Source organism: Leptonychotes weddellii, chromosome 10 (genome assembly GCF_054177405.1).
Source record: "Leptonychotes weddellii isolate Sample4059 chromosome 10, ASM5417740v2, whole genome shotgun sequence".
Taxonomy (NCBI): Eukaryota; Metazoa; Chordata; class Mammalia; order Carnivora; family Phocidae; genus Leptonychotes; species Leptonychotes weddellii.
The window spans coordinates 50,366,970-50,382,735 of record NC_138378.1 but is presented as its reverse complement, the minus strand read 5'-3'; the positions used below and the strand labels follow the sequence as shown (position 1 = coordinate 50,382,735).

At 45.5% G+C, this 15,766-nt stretch overlaps 1 protein-coding gene across 9 annotated transcripts in view; it reads right to left on the bottom strand.

Annotated features, from left to right (window-relative positions):
* The window catches only part of TBC1D8 (TBC1 domain family member 8), an 84,961-nt gene that overhangs the window by 6,674 nt on the left and 62,521 nt on the right, over positions 1 to 15,766 (bottom strand). For 6 of the 9 annotated variants that reach the window (XM_081833402.1, XM_081833403.1, XM_081833404.1 and 3 more), the window contains 8 exons: positions 14,074 to 14,288; positions 12,983 to 13,100; positions 10,417 to 10,702; positions 9,502 to 9,631; positions 9,317 to 9,415; positions 8,576 to 8,644; positions 6,037 to 6,277; positions 5,620 to 5,685 (listed from right to left, as the gene is read on the bottom strand). In XM_081833402.1, the coding sequence (XP_081689528.1) occupies positions 5,620 to 5,685; positions 6,037 to 6,277; positions 8,576 to 8,644; positions 9,317 to 9,415; positions 9,502 to 9,631; positions 10,417 to 10,702; positions 12,983 to 13,100; positions 14,074 to 14,288 (1,224 nt within the window). Of the gene's footprint in view, positions 1 to 5,061; positions 5,519 to 5,619; positions 5,686 to 6,036; positions 6,278 to 8,575; positions 8,645 to 9,316; positions 9,416 to 9,501; positions 9,632 to 10,416; positions 10,703 to 12,982; positions 13,101 to 14,073; positions 14,289 to 15,766 lie in introns of those variants that run through there. The other 3 variants (XM_081833410.1, XM_081833409.1, XR_014149226.1) reach the window with 3 other exon arrangements.

Below are 15,766 nucleotides of genomic sequence, written 5' to 3'. Positions count from 1 at the left end.
GGCTACTATGACTGGTGTTTGAATCTAATTAATATGTTTTTTAAGGATTTTATTTGAGAGAAAGAATGAGCAGTGGAGAGGGGCAGAGGGAGAGAGAGAGAAGCAGACTCTACTGAGCAGGAAGCCTGATGTGGGGCTCCATCCCAGGACCCTGAGATCATGACCTGAGCCAAAGGCAGACGCTTAACCGACTGAGCCACCCAGGCGCCCGCTAATTAATATTTTTATATCGAGTATTTCAAAATAACAAAGCTTTTCCTCTTTCGCACACAGATACTGCTATATTTGTCTACAGTTACATTTCAGGATTCAAATTCTAACACTGGCTAAACATCACTAAGTATTTAAAACCTCATTCTTGGTTGTATTTTTGCTTAGAATCCAAACTTTGTTAGCACATGTTAATATATTTTCATGTGTGCTTTCAGTTTTCAGTTAAGTCCATTCAGGTTTTCAACATGAAGTCCTTTTTAAAATAACTATCTTGGGGCGCCTGGGTGGCTCAGTCGTTAAGCATCTGCCTTCGGCTCCGGTCATGGTCCCAGGGTCCTGGGATCGAGCCCCATATCGGGCTCCCTGCTCCGCGGGGAGTCTGCTGCTCCCTCTCCCACTCCCCCCTGCTTGTGTTCCCTCTCTGTCAAATAAATAAATAAAATCTTTAAAAAAAAAAAAACTATCTTTAATCAAATGGCAAATTGGAATTATCTGTAAGATTTTTCCTTTTAACTCCACTTCTTGACAAAACCCTTCCTTTAAACAGCAATGCACTGTGGTGTCTGTAAGGCCTCAAAAAGAAACCTATTTCTTCACATAAAGAACACAAGACTGGAGCAGCCCAAATTGTATTAGATTGAACACTTGAAGATCAGGTCCAGACCAGCAGGACCCCTGTGGAGAAGCTGCTCTGCAAACTTAACAACATATTCCCTAAATCTCCGCATTTCCGGGAGGAGCTGGTGACGTCAGCTCCAGGCTCGGTATGCTCTTTTACAGAAAGCCTCCAGTGTCTACTTTGTGCTCATTTACCATTTCCAATATAGCATTCTCGGTAGCTTGCTCTGATGCTTCTTTCTAAGGAATCTAATGTTCTTCCAGGAAATGGTCTTCTGGACGTCCAATTAGTATAATTAACTGAGCAAAATGACCAATATCTGTAGATTTATCAATCTGCAGTGAAAATCCCTGATTTAATAATCTTCTGGAATACTGTTCATCCCAACTTCACCTGATATATAGCATCACATCATCTGGACTATTTCTCTTCTATTTCCTCTGCTAAACACACACTGTTGCAATCACTATGGAGCCAATAAAGAGAGCTCTTCCAGAACTGTGAGGGCCTGGGCTTAGCACTTCCTTGCTTCCTGAGTTGCATCAGATACCTTTGTAAAAGCAAGCTCACAAAAGCCCTTTGCCCTCCATAATACCCTTGCAGAGTTCCAAGAGCTCTGCACAAGGTGGGTGTTTGAGGCTTTGTTTTGTACCATGTCTCCCTCATCTGGCAAATGAGACATGACTTTCTGCACATACAAATTCAAACTTGTAATCCTCAGTATACTTCCTAATTAGTGAGTTAGATTTTTTCCCCCACTAATGCGTTTGTCCCGCCTTTACTCAAAAAGTTATTATGATGGAAAGTAAATATTTATTAAATTTAAATTAAAACGAGCCATATGTATTGTGGATTTTCATGGCCTTAAGCAAACTGATGTCTAAATAGAGGTTTTAGGTTGTCTGCATTATTAAGACTTTTCTTTAACTGCAACAAAAATTCAAATGTTAGGGGCGCCTGGGTGGGCTCAGTCAGTTAAGTGTCTGCCTTCAGCTCAGGTCATGATCCTGGGGTCCTGGGATCAAGCCCTGCATCGTCATTCACAATAAAAACTCTCAACAAGGGGCGCCTGGGTGGCTCAGATGGTTAAGCATCTGCCTTCGGCTCAGGTCATAATCCCAGGGTCCTGGGATCGAGTCCCACATCGGGCTCCCTGCTCAGTGGGGAGCCTGCTTCTCCCTCTGCCCCTCTCTCTCTCTCTGTCTCTTCTGAATAAAGGAATAAAATCTTTAAAAAAAAAACTCTCAACAAAGTAGGTCTAGAGGGAACATAGTTCAATGTAATAAAGGCCTTATATGAAAAACCCACAGCTAACATCATACCCAATGGGGAAAAAGAACTTCTTCCCTAAGGTCAAGAACAAGGATGTCTCCCTCACCACTTTTATTCAACATCCTACTGGTAGTCCTAGCCACGGCAATCAGAAAATAAAAAGAAATAAAAGTCATGCAAATCCATAAGGAAGAATTAAAACTTTCACTATTTGGACGCCTGGGTGGCTCAGTTGGTTAAGCAACTGCCTTCGGCTCAGGTCATGATCCTGGAGTCCTGGGATCAAGTCCCGCATCGGGCTCCCTGCTCAGCGGGGAGTCTGCTTCTCCCTCTGACCCTCCCCCCTCTCATGCTCTATCTCATTCTCTCTCTCAAATAAATAAAATCTTTAAAAAAAAAAAAAAAAAACTTTCACTATTTGCAGGTGACATGATACTATATAGTGAAAACCCTAGAGACTCTGCCAAAAAGCTACTAGACTACTAGAATAAATGAGTTCAGTCAAGTCGCAGGATACAAAAATCAATGTACAGAAATCTACCACATTCGTATACATTAATAATGAAGCAGCAGAAAGTGAAATTAAGAAAATGATCCCATTTACAATTAACCAAAAATAAGATATCTGGGAACAAACTTAACCAAGGAGGTGAAAGACCTGTACTCTGAAAACTATAAAACATTGATGAAAGAAATTCAAGACAACACAAAGAAATGAAAAGACATTTCATGCTCATGGTTGGAAGAACAAATATTGTTAAAATGTCCATACTACCCAAAGCAATCCACAGATTTAATGCAATCCCTATCAAAATACCAGCAGCATTTTTCACAGAACTGGAACAAACAATCCTAAAATTTGTATGGAACCACAAAAGACCCTGAATAGCCAAAGCAATCTTGAAAAAACTGGAGGTATCACAATTCCAGATTTCAACTTATATTGCAAAACTAGTAATCAAAACAGCATGGTACTGGCAGAAAAAGAGACACATAGATCAATGGAACAGAACAGAAAACCCAAAAATAAACCCACAAATATATGATCAATTAATCTTCAACAAAGGAGGAAAGCATATCCAATGGGAAAAAGTCTCTTCAACAAATGGTGTTGAGAAAACTGGACCACTTCCTTTCACCATACACCAAAAAACACCCCTCAAAATGGGTTAAGGACCTAAATGTGAGACCTGAAACGATAAAAATCCTTGAAGACAGCACAGGCAGTAATTTCTCTGACATCAACCGTAGCAACATTATTCTAGATAGGTCTCCTCCATTAAAAATCCTTGAAGACAGCACAGGCAGTAATTTCTCTGACATCAACCGTAGCAACATTATTCTAGATAGGTCTCCTCCATTATTCTAGATAGGCAATGGAAACAAAAGTAGAAATAAACTGTTGGGACTACATCCAAATAAAAAGCTTCTGCACATCAAAGGAAACAACCAGCAAAACAAAAGGCAGTCATTGGATTGGGAGAAGGTATTTGCAAATGACATACCTGATAAAGGGTTAATATCCAAAATATATAAAGAACTTACACAACTCAATATCCAAAAAACAAATAATCCAATTTAAAAATGGGCAGAAGACATGAATACACATTTCTCCAAAGATATCCAGATGGCCAACAGACACATGAAAAGATGCTCAACATCACTCTCATCAGGGAAATGCAAATAAAAACTACAGTGAGTTATCACCTCACACCTGTCAGAATGGCTGAAATCAACAACACAAGAAACAAGTGTTGGCGAGGATGTGGAGAAAAAGGAACCCTTGGGCACTGTTGGTGGGAATGCACACTGGTGCAGCCACTGTGGAAAACAGTATGGAGTTTCCTCAAAAAATTAAAAATAGATCTACCCTATGATCCAGTAATTGCACTACTGGGCATTTACCCCAGAAATACAAAAACACTAATTCAAAGGGTATATATGCACCCTATGTTTACTGCAGCATTATTTACAACAGCCCAACTATGGAAGCAGCCCAAGTGTCCATCGACTGATGAATGGAGAAAGAAAATGTGGCATATATATATATGCAATATATATATACAGTGGAATATTATTCAGCCATAAGAATGAGATCTTGCCATTTGCAACAACATGGATGGAGCTAGAGAGTATAATACTAAGCAAAATAAGTCAGAGAAAGACAAATACCATGTGATTTCACTCATAGTGAAATTTTAGAAACAAACAAGCAAAGGAAAAAAAAGGGACAAACCAAGAAACAGACTGTTAACTACAGAAAACAAACTGGTGGTTACCAGAGGGAAGGTGGGGGGATGGGTGAACTAGGTGATGGGGATTAAGAGCACTGAGTAATGTACAGAATTGTTGAATCACTCTGTTGTACACCTGAAACAAATATAACACTGTATGAAGATATATAAAAAATGAAAACTCCATCTTTACTATCTTTGTAATTTTTCTATAAATCTAAAATTATCCCCAAATAAAATGCTTATTTAAAATCGAGAATAATTGAATGAAATAAAATCAGTCATGTCCTATTTAGCAATACCAGACACAGATGATGATTGTGAAGAGTGACAACGATGTTAGTAGAGGAATAATTATGCATGTCTTCTATGTTAGTAGGAAAACATTTGCGAAAAATAAAGGCAAATTAAAAAACTCACTAACTTATATTGGCATAAAAGGCAAAGAACTTCACGGATGCGAAGCCATTTGCAGTCAATAAAGAGTCCGTGGGAAGGTGGAGGAAGGTGGCTCCCCGGGCACCTGGCAGACTGTATGCCAGTTCAGTAATGGCTCAATTCAGGAAGCGGACCAAGGAAGCCACAGATGGCGTCCATGTGCATTTCCAACTTTTCTAGAGATGTTGGTTGTAAAAGCCACCAGGATCTCATGGCCCCGAAAACTTCCTTCCTAGTCTCTCTCGTTGGGAAGTTCTGTCAGGAGCCCCATCCAACACCAGAACCACGGCACTGGGGTCCAGAGACCATGTTGGCATTACTAAGCCACCTCTGTGACTTTCAGAGATCCAAGGAATACCTTAAGGTTATGGCCAAGTATAACCTCATAGGTTTCAAAACTGATTTCTTTGTTCCCAGTTACCTGCTTAAACTTGAGGGAAGCATGGTCTTACATGCTGGACGAATGGAATGGTCCTTCAAAAGAGGCTTAAATAGCCACCTATTAAGGCAACCAGGGTCTGCTTCCCCACACATTCCACAGGCCAGTGGTTCTCAAAGCGTGGTCCTCAGAACCAGGGAGCCGGAAACTCTGGAGCAGCGCCCAGGAACCTGGGTTTTAACAAGCCCTCCAGATGATTCCGATGCACCCTCAAGTTTGGCAACCGCTGTCATAGGCTATACAGTCCAGTACTGAAAATCTGTTATCAGCAACCCCAGATTAGAAACATCTGTTGACTCAAGTCTAAATGAAATTTGAAAAGAGAACAACTTCAGAGTCACGCACAAAGCTTAACTTGTGTCAAAGCAGAACAGAACCTACGTTTTCTCGGTAGAATTTCTTACCTGGAGGGATGTGAAGTCTATATAACAGTTTGATTTTCTCATTCATTTCTCCATTATACATAACATCTGCCAAAAAAAAAAAAAGAGAGAGAATGAGTAGATGCGAATGGTTAAAGTACATTTGTTGTGACACAAACTCACTGGGGGGAGAGAACTTAGTACGGTCTGTACCTGTTCACCCAATACTTCCCTGCCCCTCCCCCAGACACACAGTGTTTGAAATGAAAACCTACAAGGTCATTCTTGAGCTGCAAGACAACCTCGTGAATTTTGTCTGGCCTCATACCTTCTGAAAGATTTTAATTTCAGGCCAGTCCCTAATACACTTCATTGTGTGGATCTACTTGCTCCCTGTCTTGTGTTCACAGACTCCTGTCCCAAATTAACTCACTGCAGTGAAGACCCACAGGGTCCTACCGAGACAGCTCACAAATGCTTTGAATTCGATCAGGTGGTCCATGTTGTCATCCAGGAGCCTGAAAGTCCTCTCCGCGAGGATCTCCGTGTGGGCCCCACAGGTCCATGGCGAGACAAGCTGAAACAAGTGTGCAAACTGCCGGGCATCTATGCGGTACTGTTCTGCGTAAGGCCTGCTGGGGTCGTGGCGCGGGGCCATGGGCCGGGGCTGCTCCCAGTAACAGCTCATCATGTGCTCTCTCTTCAAACAAGAGGGAGAGAGGGATCTATGAGAGATGGGGGCCTGTGGGGGGCTGCACGCTTAAAAGCCAAGGTTAACTTGGCCTTCTCTCAGGACTCACTTGGCCTCGTAAATTATGTATTGAATAAGAACATTATAACACGAACAAATGAAAAAAATTAAAGTACTTACAATCTCATTACTCTAACCAGACAAGTAAAAGATCTCCCTTGTTATCTTACACTTCTTGCCCACAAGAATATGTAATTTTGACCTCTTTCTCTAGGATCTTTTTTTTTATTGTAGCACACAATACCTAACAAAACTTACCATTTTAACCATTTTTCAATGTGCAGTTCAGCTGCCATAGTTTTAATTCTAGGAGACCTAATTTTTATTCTATTTTCTCATCAAATCACATCTGAAAATGAAAAAGTGCTAGACAGATCTACAGAATACACAAGAAACCAGTTGCCCTGGTTGCCTGTGGGGAGGGAACGTACGGGTGGGGACTCAAATGTAGAACCAAGTCGTCTTTTTTTTTTTTTTTAAGATTTTATTATTTGAGAGAGCGCATGAAAGAGCAAGTGCACGAGCAGCGGGGAGAGGCAGAGGGAGAGGGAGAAGCAGACTCCCCGCAGTCCCCGATGTGGGACTCGATCCTAGGACCCTGGGATCATGATCTGGGCTGAAGGCAAACGCTTAAGCAACTAAGCCACCCAGGCGCCCCAGAACCAAGTCTTTTTACTGCATACTTTCTTATAAATTTTGAACCAGATGAATATATTAACAATTCAAAAAACTGGAAGTAAAAAAAAAAAAAAAAGTGATTCAAAGTCTTGGGAATACACTGACAACCAGAGAAAGTGATTCAAAGTCTTGGGAATACACTGACAACCAGAGCAATCAAAACTGGCCCTGTCCCTGAGGTTTGCCTCTTCAGGACGCATCTCTTACATCCACGCTAAGTCACCTCCTGGGACGTCTCGGCTCACTGAAGTAATTCCCAGTGACTGCGGGCTTCTGCACAATTTCAGTGTCCTCCCCCCATCCCGGTGGCACAGAAACGAATATGGAGGCTGTAACATGTAAGCACAGATCCTTGGATGGAAACCAAAATGCCATTTATAATTTTACTGTCATACTTGTTGGCAGACAAGTTCTTCAAATAGCCTTTGCAGAATTGTGAAAAATACCCCAAGAACTTTTCAGTGTGAGACAACGGTCTAATGAAATTTCCATTCCTAAAAACCCAAGACACACTACTAAAGTCCATTGTGTATCTGTGCATCCTGTGATGCTTAAGACCCACAGAATCCTGCCAAGAAAACAGTTATAATAAGTAAGCCAAGGACTGAAGCAATCAGTTTACACAGAATCCTACAGAAAAACAAACCGATATAAAAAAAAAAAAAAAAGACCATGGATATAAGCAGGTGATACAAAGAAGTACACAATTATCTGTACGGTACTCAACCTCGCTAATGGATAAATTTAAATTAAAATAAAATGCAATTTTCTACAAGACTAGCAAAATTGCAAAAGATCTATAATAAACGCTAGGTGAGTGTGGAGTGTAGGAAATGAGCACTCCCAGGCATCATCAGTGGAACTGAAATTTGAAAAATCAAACACACTTTAGTAATACAGGCTACAGTTTGGTTTGTGCATCTCGAAGGGCCCCATCCCACAGAAACTGTACCACTGGTGTAGCTGCACGTAGGCGTGGGGACTCACTGCCAGGCTATCAGGAGTGGATCACTGTGCCTGTCTCCCTGCCCCACTTTTATCCACTCTTTCAAGCAAGGACGCTTCCAGCAGGGCACCTGAAAATGTTCTTTGCTGGGTGATTTAAGTAAGTAGCAAGACCTGAGAATCCACCTAAATATCCAAATATTAGAAATATGGTTTATTTACTATTACCAATCTGATAGATTATAAGGCTATTTTAAAATGAGTAAGACTATGTGGCAACATGGAAAAGTGTTAATAACAGTACCGAGGGAAAATAGAAGATAAAGTAGCACATGTACCAGCCAAATATAAAAATATGTCTACATATATTATGGGGGGGGTTAGGAGTCCTCACAAAGCATAAGAGGTGGGAATGCCAGTAATGGTCACTGTTCATCCACCAAGGCCCGGGAACTCCGTGTAGAACAGTGTGGAACGGGCTACCAGCACGGAAGGAAGGCCTTCTGCAGAGCACAGCGCTCGTGTGAGCTGTAGGCAGGTGAGACGAAGACAGAGCTGGCAGGTGGGGCAGGTGACAACGTGGGCTGGGGCCTGTCACTCCCTCATCTTCCCAGAGTTTCCTACCTTGAATAAGTCATAGAGTTCTTCCAGGTCTTCAGGAGGAATGGAGACTTCCGGGATAACAACGCGGAGCTTGAGGAAAGAACCAACAGCAATGGAGTGAATTCTCTGCCTGCACCTGGGAGGATCAAAGGGAACGGGGGGGCTCTTCTGGCTCGTGGGGGACACCAGGCGCAAGTCCTGTCTACCAGAGCAATCTGTTCCTTTCTGATGCCAGGATCACGTTATGGTAACTTTCTCAAGGTGTTTACCCTCAGCCTTGCCAATTCACACATCAGTGCCTGGGGACAAACGCGTGAGTTTAATGGAAGTCAAACTCTAGCAAAGACGAGGCTGGGGCAGGATGTTCCTCCGGAAGAACAACACTGCAGGCCTTCCATGCCAGGCATTTTCTATATCGTACCTCGTTTAATCCCAGATGCTGGGTATTAGTAGCCTCCTTTACAACTGGGGAAACTGAGGCTCACGGGGCTTAAATTGCTCACAATCTGTCTGACTCTCAAACCCGTTTCTATGCCAGGTCACCCTAATTCAATGCAGGGGGGTGGGGTGGCATTCTTTTTCTTAAGTTTCTTTAGTTTACTTTTAGTAATCTTTACACCCAACGTGGGGCTCAAACTCGGGACCCCAAGGTTCAGGAGTCACATGCCAGCCAGGTGCCCCAAAAGCTGGCATTCTCATGAGACCCACAGGAACAGAGCCCAGGTTCGCGCCCAACTGCCATTCTGACAACCCATGACTCACTACGTTCTGCTTTGTGGTATCTTCGTGGCCCTGGAGAACCCTGATCCTGTGCCTACAGCGCAGGTGCTCGAGCTGCTCCACAGACTGGTCTCCAAATTTCTGCAGAGAAACGAATGTCCCTCAACACCCATCTCTGACCAGGTTTCCCGGAGGATGAGGGTGGGGACGGGGCCAGGCCCAGTTACCTCATAGGAGTCCCGGATCAGGTCGGCAATGTCAGTCCCAGGGTCGGGCTCCTGGTCATCGGACAAAAAGGCATGGTGGCTGCCGACGGGGGGTCCAGGGCTGTCCTCATTCTTAATGTGATCTAGAAACCTGAGCACACAACCCACCACTGAAGCACTGGTTTCCCCTCACCTGCGAACCGCACCCCACCCGCTACCTTCCCAGGGGCCGGGGGAAATGTCAGAGCACTTTCAGACCCAGCTCATCCGTCTCCAAACACTGGGAGGAGGGCAAGATAACTACTGTGCTCCTTTAGAGGAAAGGAGACACGCCTAAAGCCAGACTTGTTAATCTGGGCCCCATGGGTAGGTGTGCAGGGACCTGGGACTCTGGTGAAGTCAACACAAAGTTCTGTGCATACACGTGCCACTGTAAGCTTCCACAGTATTCTGAAAGGGAAACTTTCATCTGTCTTTCAACTTGCCCTCAGCTACAAGACAGCCAGATTCCAGTCCTCGGCCTCGTGGGACTTTTCTTGCACTGCAACACACCAAGCCCCTACAGATCAAATGTCCGAAACCTCCAGCTGGCTGCCTGAGACCACCATTTCCCAGTGCCTGCCTGCCCCATTCCAGGCCACTATGAGTGTGTATCTCCCCAGAGACAAGCGCAGATGGCCCACTCTCCTCCTGTACCCTCTCTCACTTGCTGGAGAGGAGCCGGGAAGATGGCGCTCTTCACCACATGCAGGCAACAGTGCCACCTCACTGGCTGGCTCTGGGGGGGGGGGGACCACGGCGTGACAAGTGGCAGAGTGGAAGGAAAAATTCCACAGTGACAGCCCTGCTGGGCACCCACTGCTGCTTCCACCTGGTCTATTTTGCAGAGCCCGTGATAGCCCTCCTCAACCCGCCACCCCAACCCCGTGAGCCCACCTGCTGAGGACCATGAGGGCCTGGCCATCGTCCTTGCTGCTGCACAGGCCCTGGGCATTGGCTTCCAGCACGGCCAGCCCCAGCTGGAAAATGGCTTTGATCCCATCGTAGAAGAAGCAATCCACAACGCTCACCGCACTCTCCAGAGGCATAATGCTGAGGAACAGAGTCAGGAACCAGGAGAGAGAGATGGACGCGAGGGCTGAGAGGTCATTCATGTGCTCCGCCAGCTCGGGGAGGTGCTCCTTGATGAGCTCTTCAAAGACCGACTGGTCTACCTGGGCCCCTGAAAAAGGCAGACCACGGAGACTTGGTTGCGGAAGGAGTCACACTTTCTAAAGTTAGCCTGAAACTGAAACTACTCTGAGATGAGCAGAACAATGAAACAGAATTTGAGTCCAGAAAAGGACTCGGACTTAACTGGTTTTTGACACTGACTAGAGCAATTCAGTGGGGAAAGGATCGTCTTTTCAAAAAATAATGCTCAATCAAGTGCACACCTGTGTGGGAGCAGGGTGGGGACCTCAAGTCCTACTTCACATCATACAAGAAAATACATTTGAAATGTGTCATAGACCTCAATATAAAAGCTAATACTATAAAGCTTCTAAAGAAAAATATAGGAAAAAGGCATCATTTCTTAGGACACAAAAAGCACTAGCCACAGAAAAAAATTATAAATTGGACTTCATGAAAATAAAAGACTGGTATTCCTCAAAAAACATTAGTAAAAATAGGAATGCAAACTTCACGCTAAGAAAATATTTATAATACATATACCTGACAAGGGTCTTGTATTCAAAATAAAACTCTTGCAACTTAGTGGTCAATAACCCATTTTTTCTTAAATAGGCAAAAGATGTGAGCAGACACTTCAAAAGAGACAATAAACAAATGGCCAGGAAGCACAGAAAAATATGTTCAACATCATTCATCGAAGAAATGCAAAGTAAAACCTCCATGATAGATCTCTTCTTCCCCGCTAGAATGGCAAAACTTAAAAAGACAACTCTGAAGGCTAACGGATGTGGAGCAACCAGAACTCACACACTGCTGGTAGGAGATCTGTGACCGCAGTGTATCCGCTTTGAAAAACCAACAGTTTCTTAGTTGACCTATGACCTATGGCCTAGCAATTCTACTCCTAGGTAAACACTCAAGAAAACGGACAATCTTGAGTCACTTACTTACTTACACATGAATGTGTATCTCAACTTCACTTACAATAAAAGACTGGAAACCACGCAGACCTCTAAACGAATCACGGTCTGAGTGTGCGGGGTGACTCAGCCAGAAGAAGGAGCAGAGTACTAATGCCTCAGCAACCCCGTGTCGTGCGCAGGAAAAGAGACCCAGAAGAGTATGTTCTCCATGGTTACACTGAGACCAAGTTCAAGAACTTGGGCCCAACTAACCCGTGGTGACAGACCCCAGGACCGAGTGTTGCCTGTGGCAGGGAAGGGGCAGAAGGGAAGTGGGGGGTTATGGAAATGCTCCAGCCTGTATTGGGGCAGTGCTCACACAGGTGTACACATTACCTAGGGGGCGCTGCTGGTCACTGAGGAGTAGACACTGTCCCGTAGGAGCACCATCAACCGATGGCGGCTTTGGCAGCTTGCCTCCCGGTGACCCTGACACTCTGAGGAGTCCGTGCTACTGTGTGCAAGCTTAGACTGCCTCCCACAGCATAAAGTGGAAAGGGAAGGAAGCCCGTCACTCAGGCACCTGGAGGGAGCCAGGGAAGACAGTCTAGAGCACTCCGCCACATCCTTCCCAGCCACCCCCCGCCCCCACACTCCCAGGGGTCCTCACATTCCCTCGGTTCTTGACACCAGTCTTCTTCGGGAGCGTCTTCTTCCTGCCCTGCCCCTACCTCCAGTCTTTTGCCAAATTCTGTCTCAGATTGGTTCTTTTGTTTCTGTTCCCACCGCTGCCGCCCGAATTTTAGGCCATCTCCAGAAAAGGTACGGGAGAGTATCAGCAAGCCGAAGCAATGTTTCTGTCATTTTGTCCACTAGGAGGGGCTGGACCACAGGGATAATGCAAATGCCAATCCACCACAGAAAAGGAAGGCACCAAGTGGGTGCCTGAGTGCTGTGGGGTCACAGGTCTGCCCAGAGCCGGGGCCAGCAACAATGGGCCTTCTCACTTATCAGTGTATCCAAGGCCGGGGCAGGGAGCGGGGGATGTCCCAAATCTGCCCTTCAGGTCCAGCCTCGAGAGTCTCCACAACAAGGGAAAGGGGACATCTGTCTGCAGGAGCTCCTTGGGTACGAAGGGCAACACCACCCTCCCTTTCCAGGCCGCAGTATCAGCAAAAAACCCCTCTGGTTTTCACTTTTCAACTTGTTTCTCGAACCTAAACATTTTTCTTTTCAGGTAACCTCAGTCCACCCTTTTGCCAGAATGGTGCAGAGATTATGCCAGTTGGTTCTGCACATTCAAGAGCCAGCTGAGCGGCACAGGGGATTTCTGAACAAGGACTGATGACAAATGTCTTTGCCCAGGCTCTGTCCCTGCTCCCCAAGCACAGAAGAGGAAGAAGAGGAGGAAGGAGGCAGTTTACCAATGACTCGGTGGTTGAAGTAGTCAGGCAGCATCCGCTCACACACAGCGACGAGCAACCAGAAGGCCTCCTCCTCCTTGGCGTACAGCAGCAAAACGGAAGTCAGGATGTTCATGGACTGCTCAGGGTTCACAGAGGAGGGGACGCTTCATGTCAGACCACGTCGTGCCACACAGACATTAAAAATCACACAAGCCCAAAGGGTCCACAGAAGTCAAGACTGTCAATGAGAGACCCAGTCTAGCCCAACCACACTGACACTTGTCAAGTGGAATGACCGTGTTTATCAACATGGTCCCCACAAGACACCCCAGGCTGAGCCACCAGCCACCATTCTGTCACTGTCCCCATCTAGGAATGCTGGGGTCAGCTGTGGTGCACGCCTTAGGCTCAGGTCAAATCCAGCTATTCTGTGTGTATGTTCTAACACACACACACACACACACATTCACGCGTTGATTTTGCTTTTCACAGGAAAACAAAGTTTAAACTCGTCTATTTTCAGGTATCAGAGACTTCTCTAACCCAGTCTAGTGGTGGGGTGGGGGCAGTGGTGTTTTATTTTACTGGGTTCTATTTTGTGCTTGTTTACCACATCCCTGAATAAACTTTCCGAGTAAACTCAACAACTGTTCAGAGGGCGTCTTACCTCCACTTGTGCTTCCTGAAGGAAAAGGATCGGCCCCAAACATCTTTTTCCTCCCCAAACAGCACTGATATTTAAAAAATAATCCCTGTAACTTCTGTAGAGATCTAGAAAGATAAAGCTCCACAGAAGCGTTATCAGTGCCGTCCTACAGCGGAGGCCTGGAGGGGCGGTAAAGACAATCTGTCCTGCCGTGGACAGTGACTCATCATGTGCACTGCTCTTTTCGGGCACCACAGTTTCTAATCTCAAGTAATCAGCCTGTTTGACTATACGAAGATGATTCCTTTGGCCTTATTCAATACATTCTTTAAGGGAAGAGACAAAGCACAGAGCCTTCACAGGACAGTCTTCGCTACCAGTCGAGAACAACAGAACCCGAAGCCTGGGTGACCAACACAAGACACAAACTCAAAGATTTCTGCTCCTCCACTGCACACCTCACCTGGCAGTACCCAATTTTGGGGTTCCGGTGGGCATAGGCTGTCAGGACTCTCCTCAAAGCAGCAATTCCCGTTTCATTCTGGAAGGCGGGATGCTCCGGTAAGGAACGGTGCAGGTCCCGTTCTATCTCCTCGGTCACCAGGCAACATTTTCCCATGGACTCCTCCACCAGATTACCATAGTAACCCGGATGCGAGGCGAGATCGGTTACAGCATCTGACGATTTAAAAGTAATTTTTCAAGGGGGCGGATTACCGGGACAGAGTCAACATGGGGAGGGGGCTTGTCCTGCCGGAAGACCTCAGTGCAGTCTCGTTACTGGAGGGACAGAAAATATTTTGAGACCACACATAGGCCGAAAGGACTTCATTTCTGCCAAAAACAAAAAAGAAAAAATGAAACAACATGGCTTTTCTAAGAATAACCTTAGAGAGAGAAAGGAAACAGCTCATACTAGAAACAGTTGTATTAATATGCTTTTTGTAAGTTGTATTCTCTAGTAATAGGGACAGTGGATATATGTGTGTATCTATACATACAGACGTACACACAATTTTCACATATTAACACAAAATTACTGAGTACGTATATGGGAAACACATGAGAAGGTGCACTTATGTTTAGTAATCAAACAATTATCAAGGAGCCAACAGGCTGCCAACAAGAAACTCTGAGGCTGGGATCATGATAGGCAGGGCGGCCAACCACAGTCCACCCACCCCGGAGCTGCCCCCCAGGCCTCTGACAAGCAAGGGACACCAGGGGTGAGGATCCCATGCCCTCGTCAGCCAGCACCAGGGCACCTGTGGTTCCAGCCAGTGATCCCGCAGGGGCGCTGGTGGTGGGCGGGGCTCCAGGACAGAGGCCAGCCCCACGTACGGAGGTCCCAGGAGAGCAGGGCAAGCAGAAAGGGCCCAGTTCCGCCTTTAATCGCCAGCCTAGGTCTTTAAATTCTGATTGGCTTTAGTAAACTGCCCTCCTCAACTCAGCCTTCTGCTGTGATTCCTCATCCCATCCCATAAACAATCACTACGACATTCCCTTGTCCTCAAGGCTTAATACTAACAGCTGCCCCTCAACACACGACAGCCTAAATCCCACAGCAACCTTTCTGTCAGCACTGTCACTTTGAAGGAAAGACAGCCCTTTAGGAGCTAGCTTTTTTTTTTTTTTTAATACGATGTCTGTGTATGTCCATTAAAGGGGTAGACTATACACCCAGTGGCATTAACAGATGTCAACTGTTAGATGGTTAAGGTGACTCATGTGACTTTCTTTGCTCGTTCCTATTTTCCTTTCAACCCTGAGGAGACATTGTTTCCATTAAATACAAAAATACAGAAGACATTTTTGATTTCAAAAAGGCCTGTCTTGCTGAAGAAACCAGCCAAAAGGGACTCAGCATGTGAAACAAGGTGAGCAGTGATAAACCCATCAATGAATCCCAACTAAGCAGACGCCAGCACATATGTTGGAAAGCAGGAAACATACACCTGGGCACCCTGGGCCAGAGAGGGGATGGGCTTGGCTATTCAGGGGAGGGACTGAGAAGAGGGAAGAGGGATCACTGGGGTGAAGGTCTGGCATGAAGCCACACGAGGGAGGAACATAAGAAGGGTGCAGGGAGGAGCGCCTAGGTGGCTCAGTCGGTTGAGCGTCTGCCTTCAGCTCAGATCATGATCCCGGGGTCCTGG